At 54.7% G+C, this 18086-nt stretch overlaps 5 protein-coding genes across 5 annotated transcripts; 2 read left to right on the plus strand and 3 right to left on the minus strand.

Moving 5' to 3' along the window:
* Nucleotides 1–11: 11 nt before the first annotated feature.
* On the minus strand, nucleotides 12–7474 carry BJX68DRAFT_275890 (type I polyketide synthase; the record flags this gene model as incomplete). The annotated part of the gene is made up of 7 exons (XM_071047948.1): nucleotides 12–2081; nucleotides 2133–3334; nucleotides 3385–3515; nucleotides 3552–6255; nucleotides 6305–6415; nucleotides 6468–7297; nucleotides 7351–7474. 7 exons carry the CDS (start codon nucleotides 7472–7474, stop codon nucleotides 71–73), a joined length of 7113 nt encoding a protein of 2370 aa, XP_070898845.1. The 3' UTR covers nucleotides 12–70.
* A 449-nt stretch (nucleotides 7475–7923) lies between these two features.
* Nucleotides 7924–9083, minus strand: BJX68DRAFT_275892 (RTA1 domain-containing protein; the record flags this gene model as incomplete). Its single annotated transcript, XM_071047949.1, has 2 exons — nucleotides 7924–7944; nucleotides 8286–9083. The coding sequence occupies 2 exons, from the start codon at nucleotides 9081–9083 to the stop codon at nucleotides 7924–7926; spliced, it is 819 nt and encodes a 272-aa protein (XP_070898846.1).
* A 1038-nt stretch (nucleotides 9084–10121) lies between these two features.
* BJX68DRAFT_266936 (uncharacterized protein) lies at nucleotides 10122–10856 on the plus strand (the record flags this gene model as incomplete). Its single annotated transcript, XM_071045648.1, has 4 exons — nucleotides 10122–10175; nucleotides 10226–10267; nucleotides 10321–10516; nucleotides 10564–10856. The coding sequence occupies 4 exons, from the start codon at nucleotides 10122–10124 to the stop codon at nucleotides 10854–10856; spliced, it is 585 nt and encodes a 194-aa protein (XP_070898847.1).
* Nucleotides 10857–11197: 341 nt separating this feature from the next.
* BJX68DRAFT_266937 (glycosyltransferase family 1 protein) lies at nucleotides 11198–12862 on the minus strand (the record flags this gene model as incomplete). The annotated part of the gene is made up of 2 exons (XM_071045649.1): nucleotides 11198–12723; nucleotides 12784–12862. The coding sequence occupies 2 exons, from the start codon at nucleotides 12860–12862 to the stop codon at nucleotides 11198–11200; spliced, it is 1605 nt and encodes a 534-aa protein (XP_070898848.1).
* Nucleotides 12863–13113: 251 nt separating this feature from the next.
* BJX68DRAFT_275895 (ABC transporter ATP-binding protein) lies at nucleotides 13114–17359 on the plus strand. The gene is made up of 3 exons (XM_071047950.1): nucleotides 13114–13572; nucleotides 13622–16869; nucleotides 16919–17359. The coding sequence occupies exons 1-3, from the start codon at nucleotides 13351–13353 to the stop codon at nucleotides 17268–17270; spliced, it is 3822 nt and encodes a 1273-aa protein (XP_070898849.1). The 5' UTR covers nucleotides 13114–13350; the 3' UTR covers nucleotides 17271–17359.
* Nucleotides 17360–18086: the final 727 nt, after the last annotated feature.

Below are 18086 nucleotides of genomic sequence, written 5' to 3' on the forward strand. Positions count from 1 at the left end.
AGAAATGGAGACATCGGCACGTTAGCCGACGCCATCACGAATTTACGATACTGTATTAAATGTGCCTGTTCTACTTGCTCAAAATCTTGCTCCTGCTCGCAATCTCCTGCGCCAACTGCGCAATCGGACTCGCGCTCATCACCTCGAGCAGCGAAATCTCCGCCTTGATCTCTCTAAAAACCCAGTTGCGCATCTCCACCGCCGCCAGTGAGTCGACTCCGTAATGGTATAGCGGCTTGCTGGGATCAATCTCACTTGGAGAAGTCTGCAGGAATTTGGCCACCCGGTTCACCAGCGCTTCCTGCACAATCGGCACGCCCTCATCGCGCGATGCAACGCGCGAAAGCTGCGTCTCGATCGAAACCTCACCCGAACCGCTCTCGCCAGTCTGCGCCCCAGCCTGACTGATGATGGAAAATCGAGCATCGTCGAAAAAGTAGGGGCGATCAATCCCAGCAGCCTGTACAGTTTTCCCGGTCGGCATGCCTGTCGTGATCTGAGCCTGCGTCGTCGAGCCCGACAGCTCGTCGACAATGACCTTTTTGATCATCGCGTGGAATGTTGCATCGCTGATCGCAAACGAATCAAAGTCCTTCAGGTTGGCCGTTGTGCCCTGTTCTGCGAGGACTCCAGAATCACGCATCACTCCCAAATCAATCGTCACTGCTTTCAGACCGTGACTGCGACGGTGGTGGGCCAGTGCGTCTTCGTATGCGCCGGCGGCGGCGTAGTTGCCCTGTCCACGGTTGCCAAACACGCCGGCGAACGAACTGAGGGTAATGAAAAAGTCCAGATCTTTCGGGAGGTGCTGGTGAAGACTCCATGTCCCTTGTACTTTCGGTCGCGTCGACTCGATCCATTGCTGGTGTGTCATTTGCTCAAACAGCACATCGCGCAGCACCATGGCTCCCTGGATGACACCCTTGATCGGAGGGAGATGGCGTTGGATGTGCTCGACGGCCTCTTTGACGGCTTCTCCATTTGAGACATCACACTGGTATGTCTGGACTTGTGTACCCAGCTTCTCAGTCTCCTCGATACAGGCTTTGGCAGCGGACGAGGCAGCTCCTGACCGTGAGAAGACTGCGAGATGATGTGCACCACTGGCAGCAAACATGCGGATCAAGCTGCGGCCCAGACCTCCAAACCCTCCGACGAGAACGTACGTCGCATTCGGGTCCAGTCGGAGCGCGTCGTCGGCTCGACGAAGCATGGGGACGACATCGTCAGGGCTGTACGAGAGGACCAGCTTGCCCTGGTGCCGACCAGCCTGCATCAGCCGGAAAGCACTCTCCATCTGCGAGACGGGGTAAACAGTAACAGGGTAGACAGGCTTCAGGGCACCCTGACGAAGCAGATCAAAGACACCTTCGCCGATTTCGTCGATCAGCTGCGGGTTGATCGTGGCGATATTTTCCAGGTTGAAGAAGCAAAAGGTTGCGTGCTTCTTGAATGGCAACATGTCCAGCCCACTGTTGCTGAGGATATCCTTCATTCCGATTTCGACAAAGACACCAAACGGCGCGAGACAGTACCAGGTCTGGCGAAGCATTTCACCAGACAGCGAGTTGAGCACGCAGTCGACGCCGCGGCCTTTGGTCATTCGCAAAAGACCCTTGACAAAGCTGACGTCGCGAGAGTTGAAGATGTGGTCATCTGGAATACCATAAACATCCTTGATCAGTTCTCTCTTCGACTCGGACCCAACGGTCGCGAAGATCTCCAGCCCGTAATGCTTCGCCACCTGGATTGCAGCCTGACCGACACCACCAGCGGCGGCATGGATCAGAATGCTCTGGCCCTTTCGGACTCGAGCCAGATTGACCAGTGCGTGGTATGCGGTGTAGTGGACCATGGGCAGAGTGGCAGCATCCTCAAAGGACATTCCCTCTGGGATCTGCTTGCATTGCACTACCGGCACTCGGATCAGGGGCTTGTGGGCTGCGTGAGCGAGGCAGCACACCCGGTCGCCCGCTTGGAACCTGGTCACGCTTGCACCGACTTGACGGACGACACCGCTGGCTTCCAGCCCGACTGTCTCGTCGGGGATCTGACCCATGGCTGTCATGACGTCGCGGAAGCTGGATTGCAGAGTCAGTATATGCTGTATGAAGGGGTAGAAGGGGACTCACTTGACTCCACTGGCGCGAACCTCAATCTCAACCTCATCGTCGCCAATCTCCTTCTCCAGGGTTTCGTCCAGTTCGAAGCAGAGCGAGTCGAGTAAACCAGGATTCTGGATGACGAGTTTCTGCGGTCGCACCGTCTGAGATAGAGGCGTGAGAACCTTTTCCCCGCGCTGAAGGCCGGCGATGGCGTTGCTCAGGTTCTCATCCTCCAGCAGTCGACTGACTTGAAGGACTCCATTTTCCGCTCGGATTTCGTGATCGCGAATGCTCGATGTGGCCACCTTGACAATGGCAGATACTAACACGTCTTGGGACTCGAATGAGCTCACGGGGGCGAGCAAAGTGCACAGCTCCAAGCCAGCGATCTCATTGCGAATACTGCGCGCAAGACCAGTGATCAACGACGCTGCTGGTCCTTCGAAGCCCACGAACCACAGCAGGCCTGATGTGGAAAGGATGATCTCCTTGAGAGATTCAAAGTCCGCCTGAGACAGATCTTCGAGGATGGACGACTCGACCTCGAGTAGCGAGATGCAACGTTTGCCTTTGAGGTTGGCCAATGGGTCTGCCAGCGTCATTCGTGATGAGGCAATGGAGGCAGCCTGCAGCCGTTCACTGATCTCGGCTGCGAGAGCTTGCGAAGCAAGGGTCAGGCTTGCGGGCTCGAGGATGATAATCTCGTCGGTTGCGGCAGCCTCATCCTGGGCATTGGGGACGTTTGCGACTGTGAGACTGGAGTTTGAAGCCGGGGAGGTGAATTGCACCTGCAGACCGTAGCTCTGGAGTAAGTCTTCCCACTGCTCCTTTGCTTGGAGGGCGAGTTCGCTATCGGAATCCTCGGGGAGATGTTCGGTCAAGCAGATTGTAGCACCAGTCTTTGCCAGCTTGGACAGCTGCTTTAGTGTCTGGATATCCTGTCCATCGCCTGCCGTGACTGAGCCCAGAATGATGTCGAAAGAGCCTTGCGCAAGACCTTGACTTTCGACGGGCTTCTCCAAGTCAAACGATGTAAATCTAGACTGCAGGTTGGTAGCTGCCAGCTGCTCCTCGGCCGATTTTAGCCACTCGGTGTTGCTGCTGGCGACTGTGTAGTCGAACAACGATGCGACGTTGGCTGCAGCGAGATCGGAAAGAATGGGCAGCGCATCCCCACCGAGTTCCAGGATTGACAGTCCTGGCGTCGTTTGCACTGCCAGCTTCACGAGCTACAATGACGGTTAGTATCCATTAAAACATGGTCGTCTGGCTGACGTACCTCTTGCACTTTGACACGAGACTCTTGCAGCTCTGGGGCATCCTTGGCCAAAGCCTCAACAACGCTCTGAAGCTGCTCCGGCGATAGCAGCTCAATGGCCGGCAACCAGGTGGTGGTGGTGCACAGGTTGACTGCATCCGCGCCGGCATCAGCGAGGTCGACAGCACCAGCCACATCCGCACAGCAAAAACCTCGGATGGACACGGCTTGCTTGCTCAAGCTGTTGTCAAGCATGTGTACATCTGACATGATCTCCCGGAAGCCGTGCTTGTTCGCAGTGGCGTATCCCCGGAAGAGTGACTTCTCAGCAATGTCCATGTCGGCGGCAATCGTAATTTCATCAATGGATTTGGGAACCATTGCACCTTTGAGGACTCCACCGGGTCCCTTCAACGCAGCGAATACAGCGTGGAACATGGCATCGAGTGTGGTAGGGTGGATAATGTACGGCTTCCCAATCGACGCTGGAGGAACAACTGTTGAACCATGGTCGGAAACCTCCACCGTGCAGCATGAGGCGCCCTTTCCGAGACGGATCTCGGTCATGGTGCTAAAGGTAGGTCCGTAGTTCAAGCCAAATGCGGCCAGGTCCTCGTAGAACTTGCCCGGCTCCTCGTGGACGGTACATGAGGTTTGGAGATCAGCGTAGCGCTCCGCGGCAGCGATGGCGGCAATTTCTGCTTCGATGCTCAGGGGCGAGCCTTCGTCCGAGACGTACTCGATAAGCAGCAAGCCGGCACAGTTCTGCCTCAGCTCTTGACCCGGGGCACATGTGCTGATTGAGAATTCCCACCACGCAAACGCCTTGTCGCGCGTGCCATGGGCATGCGGCCGCATATGCAGCATAATCTCCAGATCAGCATCATCAGTGACAGTCGCAGCAGCCCCAATCTGAATGTCACGTAGCCTGAATGCCGAAATCTCTCGGCTCTTGTCGGCCAGCTGCCGCGCACCTTCAATCGCCATGGCGATGTAGCCGGCTGCCGGGTACAGGACAAGATTCTGGATTCGGTGGTCCCGAACCCACGGCTCTTCAGAGATGCGGATCAGACCTTTCCAGTCACGCTCGTTCTCGCTCATCCGGGGAAGCGGTGCGCCCACGAGGCTGTAGCGAGGGTGTTCCCGCATACGGTACTCGCGGTTGACTCGAGGCTCTGCCCAAAAGGTGCGGGAATGGTTCCAGACATACGAAGGCAAGTCGTGCAGCGGTGTGAGAGCGACCGAGGCCGCATGATACTGGTTGATTTCCTTGACTTCGACGGGGACACCCTGGACTGATAAAGCTCCGGCGCACTGAAGTGCAGTCTGGACGGCATCCTTGTTGCGAGAAAGGACGGCCTTGTAGTCGACATCCTTGACCCCTATTTCCTTCAAGATCTGCTTGATCGGGCCTCCAAGTGCAGAGTGAGGGCCAATCTCCACCAGGATATCCACCGCTGCCTTCTTCTGTCGCTGCCCAGACTGGTCAATGGGGAGAACGAGGCTCTGAACCGCGTCCGAGAAGCGCACTGGGTTGGTCAGATTCTGAACCCAGTACATGGCGCCCAGCTCGTCGGCTTCGACATGTTCTCCGGATACGCTGGAGTACATCTTGCGGTCCTCTGCTTCCTCGGCGGGTTCAATGCCACTGATCGCATCCAGGTACTGTGAGGCGATGGTCATCATGTGGCTGGAGTGATAGGCCACGCCGACCTTGAGCTTTCGTTCAAACACGGCATCCTGTCGTAGCAGTTCCTGAAGCTCATCAATACCCGATACATCCCCGGATACTGTGACACTGGATGGTGAGTTGACACAGGCGACTGCGATAGCGCCCTTGGACACGCGAGCGATGTACTGTTCGGTTTCCTCTTCGCCCAGACCAACAGCGATCATGGACCCTTTCAGGTCCGGGCGGAATTCAGGAATGCGCGCCGACAGGATACCTCTGTAGTATGCGACTGTCCAGGCATCCTCGCGGCTCAGCGCACCCAAACAGTACGCAGCCCCGATTTCACCGCTAGAGTGACCTGCGACAGTGGTCGGGGTGATGCCCCACGAGGACAGCAGGTCCACAATGGCGACTTGCAGGACGGTACAGAGGGCTTGACTGTACTCGGGCAGGTTGATCTGAGACTCTCCCTCGATCCGCTCCATCTCCTCGATAACAGACCAGGGGCAGTTTAGCTGCAACTTGAAGAAAGCCTCTGCGCTTTCAAGAGAGGACTGAAAGACATCGTACTGTCGTAGCTCCATTCCCATGCGTGCCCATTGCGCTCCTTGTCCGGTGAAGATGAAGCCGAGTCTGGGTGATTCGCTGGACCGGCCAGATGTACCAGAGCCAGAGAGCTCCTGGGCCAGCTCCTCGAGGTTCGAGGCAACAGCAAAGGACTTCCATGGTAGAGCAGAACGGCGCTCGCTCAGGGTGTAGGCCAAGCGATGGAGGTAGTTGTCCTGCTTGGGCTTGGAAATGTTGTTGGCCTGTGTCTGGATGAACTTGGCGAGCGACTCTCTCTGTCGAGCCAGTCCATCCTGATCGTGCGAGCTGATCATGAGGAGTCGAGGAGACGATGGGCCCTCCTTACTTACACCAATGTTGCGGTCCGAGATTCTGGCCAGTTGAGAGCCTCTCTCTCGCAGATAATGCTCAGCACCATCGAGGACCGCATGGGCGTTCGTTCCACCAGCACCAAACGAGTTGACGCTCATGCGGCGGACGCCGTCACTTGGCCATGGAGTCAAGGTGGTCGGAACAGCGACCTTCCATTTCTGGAACTGGATCTTGGGGTTGGGCGTGTTGAAGAGGATGTTTGGGGGGATGAGCCCATTCTCCAAGGCCAGGACTCCTTTGATCACTCCAGCAATACCGGCGCTTGCTTCAACGTGGCCGATCTGCTCAGGTTAGTATCACAGGATGTACAATGTAGTAAGAAAGTCTCACATTCGGTTTCACGGATCCAACGAGGATCTTCTTGTCGGCTGGGAGGGCAGATCCAATCGTAAGGGACACAGCCTCCAGCTCGGTGGGATCGCCTGCCTGGGTTCCAGTGCCCTAAGACAGTCAGCACTCTTCACTGCTGAAGTCATACATGAAGATTTCTTACATGAGCCTCGAAATACTGCGTGTCACTCATATCCAGACCAGCTGATTGATATGTCGCTTTGATCAATTCGGCCTGGGCGACCGCATTAGGAAGGGTGATGCCCTTGGTCTTGCCATCCTGGTTGACGCCAGTGCCCCGGACAATGGCTCTGATGTTATCACCGTCTCTGATCGCGTCCTCGACCCGCTTCAGCACGATAACTCCGCACCCTTCTCCACGTCCGTACCCATCTCCACTGGCGTCAAACGTCTTCGATCGACCTTCCTGGCCAAGGAACCCTTGGTTGGAAAGGTACATGAAAAAGTCCGGGTTGAGATGTACACTGACCCCGCCGGCAATGGCCATGCTAGATTCGCGTGTCCGCAGACTCTGACAGGCAAGGTGGAAGGCGACCAAGCTCGACGAGCAGGCCGTATTCAATGTCAAGCTCGGCCCCTTCATGTTGAAGAACCACGAGACGCGATTCGACAGAAACTCCGAACCCACCCCGGTTCCAGTGTACATGGGCGCGGCCTCGGCATCCCGAGTCAGGGCTTCTCGCCAATCACTCGTGAACCCACCGATATAGCAGCCCGTACTGCTATTTGATAGTTTGTCAATGGGGACACCGGCATTCTCGAACGCTTCATACGACACTTCGAGGGTGAGCCGTTGTTGTGGGTCCATTGACGACGCTTCATTCTGGCTGATGTTGAAAAAGGCCGCGTCGAATGCAGCCAGATCTTGTTCGAGGAAGTGGCCACCGCGAGCCACGCTGGTTCCAAGACGGCCACGCTTGGAGTGATGGAAGGCGTCTACGTTCCATCGCTTCGAGGCAGATGAGTACGCGGCTAGGCGACATGTCAGCTTGCATCATGAGGTCGTACAGGCACCAGATACGTACATCGCCCCTTGCACAGGAGATCCCAAAATTGTTGAGGGCCGGAAGCTTCTCCGGGGAACCGACATGCAAGGCCAATGACAGCAATGTCGTCGCCTGCCGGTTCGGGGCTGATCATCAGCGGCATGGTAGGACAAAGTAGTGATGGTCTATTAAGGGTATAATGCAGGGTATAGAACGAGAATGAACAGAGGCTATGTGCAAGGAATGGCCGTCGAATATGCTGTCTCCAGGTACCTCCATGGACAGGCCGATATTTAAGAAACTACATTTCAATGACACCGAACCTATTCTTGTCGCTTGCCAACTCTTTCCTGTCTCGATAGAGCCGTTGCACTCGCCCTGCTACCCACACTCCTCTAAGCCTGCTTTCCACGCTAGTTTAGCTCGTTTCTTGGGCTGAAACCTCGACCAGCTTCAAAGTTCAGCTGCGCAGCCTTCAACGTGGAGTATCAACTCAATCATACGAGAGCCGAAACAGGCCTCGTTGAGCGCTCTAGAGACTTGGGGGCCAAGTGGCTTGCAGTAATAATGATTATGCATCAGCAAAAGGGTCGAGTCTGCAGGACTTTGAATCTAGAATCTGACATAAGGCGCCTATCCAACGTATCTCCACTGTGTATTGTTCATCTGAAAATACTAATCCAGTATTTACCACTAATACGACGATACCATTACTGTATTTTGGCCCTAGTTGCCTCTTTCCATGCCACTTTGCTGCTCCTTCTTGTCTTACCAACGCATCACTCATCCTCTACCCCTGCTCTTCACCTGCATCCCCTGCCTCTGCTCCTCCATCTCCACCAGTAATCCCGAATTCCGGAATGAGCTCACTGTTTACGCGACTCTCTCAGCTCAAGCGGCGCTGTCTCCGTTCCGCCGGAGGAAAGCTGCTCCAGTCTCTGCTGAGGCCGTTCGCGCGCAGGCACGAAATCGACCACGTTGAAGATTGCAACAGCTAGGAACATCATCGCGCCATCGAGAGCGATAAAGAAGCGCTCATGGATAAAGAGATAGCCGGTGAATCCCTGAATCAGCTGGACCGCGCGGAAGATGTTTCGGATGTAGATGACGAGCAGACTGAAAGTGATGGCGAAGATGAGAAAGCGATGCTTGCGCAGGATCCCACTCGATGACAACGAGCTGTACAGCCGTCGGAGAAACACCGCAAAGCACACCACGAACACGGTCATGGCCACAATCTGAAAGATCATGCCACCGGCAACAATGTTGGAGCCCCGCTTGGGGTTCCCGTCCGGCTTGCTCAGTTGGGACGAGGCGATACCGGCGCCGGCGGCCTGAATGATTAGAGACAGGACATCGACCGAGATGAAGATCCAGAGGTACGCCTTGGGCTTGAGGAGGGAGTACTGGTCCCCGTAGTGGCGGATCAATTGGCTGAGGAAGAGGTAGATGGCGGCCGTGAAAAAGACGGGTCCAATGACGAGCAGGGTGACTTGGGTCTTGAAGGCTGAGTCGTTGTAGGGGCATTTGGACGACCAGATACGGGCTGCCCAACCAACGAGTTCGATAATGGCCCCCAGCGCCAGGAGGAGCGAGGTCGTCAGTCGACCCAGGGCGTAGCGGCCGACATGTCCAGCCGCACAGAGCAAGAAGAGCACGGTAAAGACAACGCCCGCTGCGAGAGAAGGAACATAGTGGTAGATGTTGCTGACCCCGTCTATCCAGGCCTGACAACCGTCCTGGAGGTCTTCGAGACTCGGTGTGGATGACATGGCAGGCTGTCCAATGCGGCGTGGGAGTGTTCACCAAGGGAGAATCGCAAGATTGCAGTTCTGGAATGAACTGAGGCAATCGCGCTTTACAAGAAGCGAAGGCTCATATTCGAGGGTTGGGGGCTTCATTTCCACACATACAACAGTCGTCTGCAATAACCCCGTTGGGCGACCTAGACGAAATTGATCGGCATGGCTACAAGCGCTAGCTCGTCCTTTGCAGGTCGCAGGCCTTCAGTAGTGGTATAGTCAGTACTGTACTGAATTACAACCCGGAGTACGCCCGAATGTTGACGGGAAGCAGGGCTGAGCTTCCGACGTCTAGGCTGATCGCTCCAACGGCAGGATTCGATTGATAACAGTCCAGTGCTTGGGCCTCGTGCGGGACGCGCACTCAGCCTCCAAAGTAGATTCCCATCTATCTACAGTGGGCTACGTGGTCCTTTTCTAGCGGATGCTAGCGGACGGCCGCTCTTTTAAGCTCGGTACTCGGGGTCGATTGGCTGCTGCAGATACGAGATCAGAGGCTGGAGATTCGATCCATCTCGTCTTGGCTAGTCGCAGGTCCCTCTGCCGTCCTGACCCACCGGCGACGTGTCTCACTCCCAGGCTAGAGGCTTAGCCCCAGCCTAGCAACCCGGCAGCTGAGTCTTGTCGAGGACCAAAGAAGCTTACTTGTGTCTGGATTTGGCTGAATTGTCCCTTGTCTCACTAGCGGCCGGTTAAATACATACCTGCACGTATCGTATGACATTATTTACTTGTTCTTGCAAATACCGCTTCTGTCTCAGGGCCTTTTTTGAGGGCCGCGAGGGAAGTTTCCGAAACGTGGGCGATTCCCACCACAGCCCTACTCCACTGGGGGCCAAATCACTGCCATCAACAGAGAAAATAGACCTGCACTGCCCAGACATGACAGTCCAGCACTTGTCGTTTCTATTCCTTCAGGGAAAGATATATTGCCTGGCATGATGATGGCAATAGCATCATCCGACACTGCACCATTTCACCGATCCCTGCTCCGATCTTGACAACACCATGGCAGCTCCAGCCGACATGACTGTGGCGACTCTCGCCGGGCAATTTGTTCCTGTACGTACTGCCAGTGACTCTGGCCATCGCCCAGGCTAATCATTCTACAGAACAAGGCCCTCTCCGACGACGCCGACAGCTCTCTTGCCCTGGTACTATACAGTCTCAACCAAGGTACACTGCTCATTTACTGACTCTCTCTCAGCAAGGCGTTTCTTGGATCCTTCGCAAGGGCATCTCTCTCGCCAGCCCCAAGTTCATCCTCTCCCAGTCCACCAACGAGGAGGGCGTCGCCGTTGTCAACATCAACGTAGGCGGGGTTGGAAGCGGCGCGACGGAGACACGAGTCCTCAACTGGACACCGATCGAGGGAAAGAATCCACTCTTTGGGAAGACACAGAGTAAGACATCCCATTCGTACATGTGAGCCTGGCTCTGACCAGCAAAGCCCGGTCTCGCCTCTACACCTCCGCCCTTGAACGGTCCGCTGCGCATAGCGACGAAGACTATGCTTTCTTGAACGGGACGACTACCAAGGACGGCGCGCCCAGCATCTGGGCAGAGGATTCGGACGGTCAACATCTGCAGTGCGTGATTGCCAACGAGGAAGCGGGCTGGACAATGGAGCAGATCTGGGGATTCGAGGAGATTGACGGGAAGCGCTATCATACTCGGAGATCCGTAGTGAGGAAGGGGAGCCAGGTAGAGCGCGGGAGACTTGTTTATAACTACGTAGAGTGATCGATATTCTAGTGCGAGAATTGATATTTCAGTCTACTCATTGTGGCTCTGTTAAGATATATATATTGAGAGGAGACGGCCATACCAACCTCACCAACGAGACAACATACGGAAGGTACACCGGTTTCCCAGGTGATGCAGCGGCAGGTCGCACCTTCCTCATATATATATTGTGTTGTTGTTGCTCTGGTTGCACTTAATGGGAAGGTACCTCCCTCCACCCGATGCGGAAGGTGCGATGAGTCCTCCTCCCAACCGGAGCAGAGGATTTTCAGTCACTGGACGGCAGCATGGAAATTGTAGCATTCAGACGGTAACAAGCTAATGCACAGTATATATCATTACGCAAACCAAAGTTTGCCCACCCAACGCACGACGCCCACCGGCACTGCAACAAATGCCAGACACACAAGATACAAATCCAGGTTATTCGCCCGGATCCAGGACATGCGACTATCCGGTGTCTGCAAATGCGTCGGGCGAAGCTCAAGGTCCTTGTGATCTCCCTCACCAAAGCGGAGTTCAGAATCGTACATGACCTCTTCGATCCGGTCGGCTGCGACATGCTTTCGCCGGCTATTCGCGGTCGCAATCCTCTGCAGACGCAGGACGTTTCGAGCAAAGAGCCCATCTTCATCTCTCACGATACGATTAATGTTCTGAGCGAGGTCGTCGTAGGTGAATGTGTTTCGGTTCATGTTGATTCCCACACCGGCGGCTTCCAAGCGCTTTCCATTCGCCAGCTGGTCACCGTAGACGGGCATCGCGACAACTGGCACCCCATGATACACAGCTTCCATTGTTGATGAGGCGCCGCAGTGAGATAAATACAGACACGTGCTTGGGTGGTCGAGAATGGCTCGCTGTGGTGCCCAATGCATGATGCGGATTCGCTCGTCCTCGTTGTTCAATACAGCGTTGTAATCGATTTTGATATCAGAAGAGCTTCCAGGGGTTACTGTTTCTGAACCCTCCAAGTTGGGCTTTGGATTCTTCCATGCCCAGATCACGCCGTCGATATCACCTGCATTAAGAGCCTTGTTGAGGCCCTGGATCAGCCGACGGACACGCCATCCAGGAAGCTCCACGTGCGATCCGAAGGCAACGTAAATCACTTTTTTATGCCTGTCCAGAAAGTCTGCAAGACCCAGGGATGGTTCAAGGGAGGGAAATGTGTCAGCCATGACAGGCCCAACTGGTATCATAAGAGGAGGTAGATCCTTGGGCACCTCGAGACCAAAGAATGAGTTCACAAGAACCAAATAGTCTGGTTTCCGTGGCGGCGGTCGGGGCCCGAGCCCGAGGGCCCGGCGCATCTTCCGCTGGAAGAGGATATAATCCTTCATAGCGAACAGGAGTTGCAGCACATGGTATTCCTCCCTCAGTCGATCCCACAGACTCGCGTGTTCGCTGCTCAGATGCTTGAGCTGAGCCCCCGGCATTCCAGGGATATACTTCTGGGGCGCCATCTGAATGGGCATCTGGGGGTAGTGTACAGCAAGGGGGATGTTGAACTCGTGCATAATATCGATGCATGCGTCTGCAAGGAGATCCGCGAGAATAAAGTCCGGTCGGTGCTCCGGATTCGACACGAGGGCTTTCAGGTTCTGGTAGGTCTCGGGCCACCAACTATGGAAGAATTGTAGAGCGCGAAAGGTGCCTTTGCGGCCCTCTGCAGTGGATGCATCGGACTCATCAAACAGTCGATAAAGCGACTTGTCTTCCTCAACACTCATGTTCCGACCGACGACGTGGATCTTGGAGACAAAGGCATGCGGCGTGGCGAGGTGTTCATGGCCTTCGAGGCAGGCGAACTCGATGGTGTGTCCGCGGGTGTGGAGAATGCGGCAGATCTCCAAGATGGGTGCTGTTCATGCTGGTGTTAGCAGAGACTCGGAATAGACTGAATGCAAGCGTTATCCTGTACCGGCGCAAGTGTATCTACCAACAGTCACCACCGCCAGGATTTTGCGCGAAGGCGCTCTTTGGGCTGATAGAATCGTCATTGTGTGCAAAGCTAATTCGGAATGGGTGCCAACCTGCAAGCTGGGCTGTCAAAGCGATATTCAACCCATCGAGACGGTTGCTCTCCCTCGTTCTTCTTCAGGCGCCTCATCCCTGCAATCTGACTGCGGTATTCTTAGTGCTGACCAACATTGCCAGTACACTAGCGCCCCCCACTTCGAGTGATAGCTGAAACCAACAGTATCAGGCGTTCTTAGGGTAAGTTATCTCTTTGTCTCAATACGAGCAGGTACTCTGGACTCGTCGTATAGCTACAGCGAGGCTGGATCCGCACGCACACTTCACAGCCCTCGACAAGGCGCATATTCTTCCCCTCTGGGGCAGCAGCTGATGGAGAAGTCGGTTGGGGGCCGAGACATCCGAAGCTCGATCCATCGGGTCCAACTGCGCCGGTTGTGCTGATGGCTGAGCAAATGCAACAAAATGTCGCGAGCAGTCTTCGCGATCAAGTTCAACTCATAATCGCACCATGGCGTCTGCTCGGTACTATGCAACCCCGACATCAGAGGACGTCTCTGGTGCAAGCGACGAACACGACCGGAAACAAATCCTCTCGCAGCAGGTCGACTCGCAAGATGCACAGGTTGGCTTTTTTGGGCTTTATCGCTATGCCACCATCTCTGATAAGCTTTTGCTTCTGCTGAGCGTCGCATGCTGCATCATTGCTGGAGCTGCTGTTCCTGGCATGACTGTGAGGCGATCTCGCGCATTCAAGGATTGAATCAGGCTAACAAAAGCAGATTGTCCTCGGTGGTTTGACCAGCAAGATCAGGGATTTCGTGTCCGGAACAGAAACAGCAGACGAATTCCGACATGATGTCTCTACCTACGCCTTGTACTTTGTCTACGTCGGCATCGGCGAATTCGTCACCGTCTTCATCGGCACCGCCGGCTTCGTCTATGTCGGCGAGCGCGTCACCAGCAAGATCCGAGAACGATATATGCAAGCTATCCTACGGCAGAATGTTGGCTTCTTCGACCAACTGGGCCCCGGTGAGATTGCAAACAGGATAACGGTTGACACGCATATGGTGCAGACGGCTGTTTCTGAGAAGGTTGGCACGACGCTGACCTCAATTGGAACTTTTGTCACTGCGCTGGCGATCTCACTGGGGTACTCTTGGCGTTTGGCTCTGATATCCTGTTCATCAGTTGTGGCCATCGTGCTTCTGATGGGCACTGTCAGCCGCTTCATTGTGAAATTCAGTCAACGCGCGCAGCAGGAGTTCGATCGCGCCATTAGTCTGGCCGAGGAGGCTATTGGGTCTATCAGGGTTGTCTCATCGCTGAACGCTCGGAATCAACTCAGTGACCAGTTCGAGGTGTACCTAGAGAGGTCAGAGATATGGGGACGAAAAGTCAAGGTTCTCCTTGGGGTGTCCATTGGTGGCATGATTTGTATCGTTATGCTCAATATCGGACTGGACTTCTGGGAGGGGTCGCGCCTGCTCGTGGAATCAAAGATCACAGAAGGAGAGATATTGACCATTACCCTGTCAATCGTCATCGGTGCCTTCTCTCTTGGATATGTAGCACCCAACATGCAGCATATCACCGCTGGAATCGCAGCCGCTGCGAAAATTTTTGGCACCATTGATCGCCAATCTCCAATCGACCCGTTGAAGGAGACCGGAGGTTCTCTACACTCTATTGAAGGGGATATCAGCTTCAAGAATATAACCCACGTGTACCCTTCCCGACCGGATACAGTGGCGTTGAAGGGTGTTTCGTTGCATGTCCCCGCAGGCAAGACCATCGCTCTGGTCGGAGCTTCAGGCTCGGGAAAAAGCACATTTGTCAACCTTCTTCAACGGTTCTATACTCCGATATCAGGAGAAATAACCGTGGATGGACATGACATCACCACACTGGACCTGACATGGCTGCGACAACGGATGTCTCTGGTCGGTCAGCAACCCACCCTATTCAGCGCCACCATATATGAAAACATTGCCCACGGCCTCATCGGAACAGCAAGCGAGCATTCCCCGCGCGATGTGAAAGATGAGCTGGTGGTTCAAGCGGCTAAAGTCGCCAATGCCCATAATTTTATCCAGTCTCTTCCCGATGGATACAATACCTGGGTGGGAGAGAGAGGCTCCCAGCTTTCAGGCGGACAGAAGCAACGAATCTCTATTGCCCGTGCGGTTATTCGTAATCCGAGGATACTTCTACTAGACGAGGCAACTTCAGCTCTGGATAGCAACTCAGAACGGCTTGTCCAGGAAGCCTTGGATAGGGCAATTGAGGGCCGCACAACGATCATGGTCGCACATCGGCTCTCTACTGTTCGCAGAGCAGACCGTATTGTCGTGCTTGAGCGTGGCCAGATCGTGGAAGAAGGAAGTCATGAAGAACTGCTCGAAAAGGCAGGCGCATACTATCGTCTGTTTGAGGCACAGAGAATCCGGCAGGATATCGCGGAGGGCAACCGTGCTATTTCTCCAATCTCGTTCATGACAGACGACACGTCTCAGACTCGCTTTGAGTTTGGAAGCCTCGCAGATGTCTCTCTCATTCCAATGAATGTAGACGAAAAGTCTTCAGAGACCACCCCGTTGCGGGAAGAGAGAAGGCCGCCAACAATATGGTCCCTTCTTCGCATGGTCGCCGGCCTGAATCGCCCCGAGATCAAGCTGATGGGTCTTGGTTTACTATGCAGCGTCCTGGCAGGCGGTGGAACGCCAACCCACGTCGTGTTCCTGGCAAAGAATGTTGAATCCCTCGCAAAGCCGCCCTCCCTATACTCTGAGCTGCGCCGCGATGTCAACTTTTGGTCCGTCCTTTATGTCGCACTCGGCTTTGCTATGCTCCTAGCGCAAGGGACTCAGGGATACGCGTTGGGCTTCTGTTCAGAGCGCCTCCTTCGCCGTGCTCGATCCACAGCCTTTGAGTCCATCCTAAGGCAGCGAATGCGCTTCTTCGACGAGAAGGAGAATTCAACAGGCTCGCTTGTGTCTTTCCTCTCGATGCAAACCATCAACCTGGTTGGGCTCAGTGGGTCAACGCTCGGAACCGTCCTCACAGGCACGACCACTATGATAGCAGCTATCAGTGTCTCCATCGCCTTTGGATGGAAGCTTGGCCTGGTCTGTGTCGCGATGGCACCAATCCTTCTTGCATGCGGCTTTCTGCGCTTCTACCTCCTGTCTCGGTACGAATCCAAATCCAAACTGCTATACGAGAAGTCGGCCGGCTACGCCTGCGAAGCCGTCACCGATGTTCGAACAGTGGCTGCGTTGACGCGCGAGAGAGAGATCTGTGCCGAGTATGGACAGCAGGTAAAGCAAATCGTCTCCAGCAACATGGGCTCCGTTTTGACAACAAGCACCTTGTATGCCTGCTCGCAGTCGCTCTTTTTCGGCTGTACAGCGCTCAGTTTCTGGTACGGGGGTAATCTCATCGCTGACGGCGAGTATACGCTGTTCCAGCTGTTTGTGTGTTTCATTGAAATCATGTTTGCGACACAATCTGTCGGAACGATCTTCTCATTTGCGCCAGACATGGCACGGGCAAAGGAAGCAGCAGTGAACCTGAAGAGTCTCTACGAGCAACAACCGGAGAAGAGTGATGGAAAGCCACTGAACCCAAGAGATGTGACGGGTAAAATCTCCTTCCAAAACGTCTGGTTTCGCTATCCGACTCGTCAATCGAAATACGCTCTGCGGAATGTCAACATCACAGTTGAACCTGGGCAGCACGTCGCCCTGGTCGGATCCAGTGGCTCAGGGAAAAGCACAATCATCTCTCTCCTGGAGCGATTTTACCAAGCAGATAGAGGTCTGATAACGCTTGACGGTGAATTCATCCAAGGATTTCATCTCGCACAGTATCGAGCAGCTTTTGGACTAGTCAGCCAGGAGCCTACTATGCTCCGAGGAACTATTCGCGAGAACCTCCTCCTAGGAATAGAGCAGGCGGTCGATGAGGAGATTATCGTCAAGGCCTGTAAAGACGCCAACATCCACGACTTCATCCAGTCATTACCGTCAGTCCCATCCTTTTGTGCCTTATAGACCCAGCTAACCCGCATGCAGAGACGGAATGAGCACCCTTGTTGGTAGCAAAGGCGTCCTTCTGTCTGGCGGCCAAAAACAACGAATTGCGATAGCCAGGATGCTTATCCGAGACCCTAGAATCCTTCTTCTCGACGAGGCCACATCGGCACTTGACTCGGAATCAGCGGCGCTGGTTCAGCAAGCCCTTGACAAACTACGTAATGGTCGCACTTGTATCAGCGTAGCCCATCAGCTAAGCACGATCCAGGATGCGGATCAGATCTTTGTCCTCCATGAAGGCTCGGTCATGGAAAGAGGAACACACGAGGAGTTGGTCCGGAGGCCTGGAATCTATTCGGAGTTAGCTCGATTGCAGGATTTAGACATGTAACCAGCATCACTAGACATACGTGTTAGTCACGGGAAATAATGAAGGAATCCTCTCCATGTCCACTTTTGACGTCCCCCCTTGGGCTGAGCTTTGCGGTCAGTGAGCACGTCAGTTGCCATGAGCTCCACGCAAACCAAAACTACGAACTTGGCATCGAGGTGTAAGGCGACCATCTGCATCCTAGTTCGACGTCAAGTGAAACGTCCTGTATTGTCGATTTGGCCCCCACGCGTAACCAAGCTGTCACCCAGGTGGCAAGGTGCGGCCGAAGAGCTGCTCACATAGCCAATTATGTGATTATTCATCCAGCACCCGGTAATTGCCCGCCGCAGGGATCGGCTGGGGTGTTCATGATCTCCACGGCGAGAGGCTGAGTAGACATCAATGAGACATTGGACAGAGATAGATTGGGGTCCGCTTCTTACCGAGTTGCTTGCCGTTAGCGGATGGCAGAGCGGCCGAGATGGCGCCTTCAGGCCCCCTGCAACCTTGGGAGATACGAGTTGCGAAGATTATTCTTGCAAGCTTCCCAACACTGCACTCCAAGCACGGCAGTTCTGGCCCCAAGCTTTCTGGCAGGTGGATCATTTGGGGCTGAGGTTTGTCCTTATCCTTGACTGACTCTGGCGATACGTGCTCCGCCACCACGTTATTAGCCCGACACGTTGAAGCTCCGCATCCAGTCACTAGGCCTGGCTAGCGGTCAATGTGCGTAGCTTGTTCGCAAACCCGCCAATGGGAGGGGAGAGCCTGATGGCCCAGGTTGGTGAATGGGCTGATAACTGTCGAAAGTTTCCGAAACCAGAGTTGTACCGC

Source organism: Aspergillus pseudodeflectus (genome assembly GCF_044049435.1).
Source record: "Aspergillus pseudodeflectus strain CBS 756.74 chromosome Unknown BJX68scaffold_22, whole genome shotgun sequence".
NCBI classification, from domain to species: Eukaryota; Fungi; Ascomycota; class Eurotiomycetes; order Eurotiales; family Aspergillaceae; genus Aspergillus; species Aspergillus pseudodeflectus.

Bases quoted from the DNA above. Each gene is read 5' to 3' on its own strand.
- BJX68DRAFT_275895 (XM_071047950.1), top strand. From the start codon at position 13,351: ATGGCGTCTGCTCGGTACTATGCAACCCCGACATCAGAGGACGTCTCT. The intron at 13,573-13,621 runs GTGAGGCGATCT...TAACAAAAGCAG, and splicing joins CTGCTGTTCCTGGCATGACT to ATTGTCCTCGGTGGTTTGAC. The intron at 16,870-16,918 runs GTCAGTCCCATC...ACCCGCATGCAG, and splicing joins GACTTCATCCAGTCATTACC to AGACGGAATGAGCACCCTTG.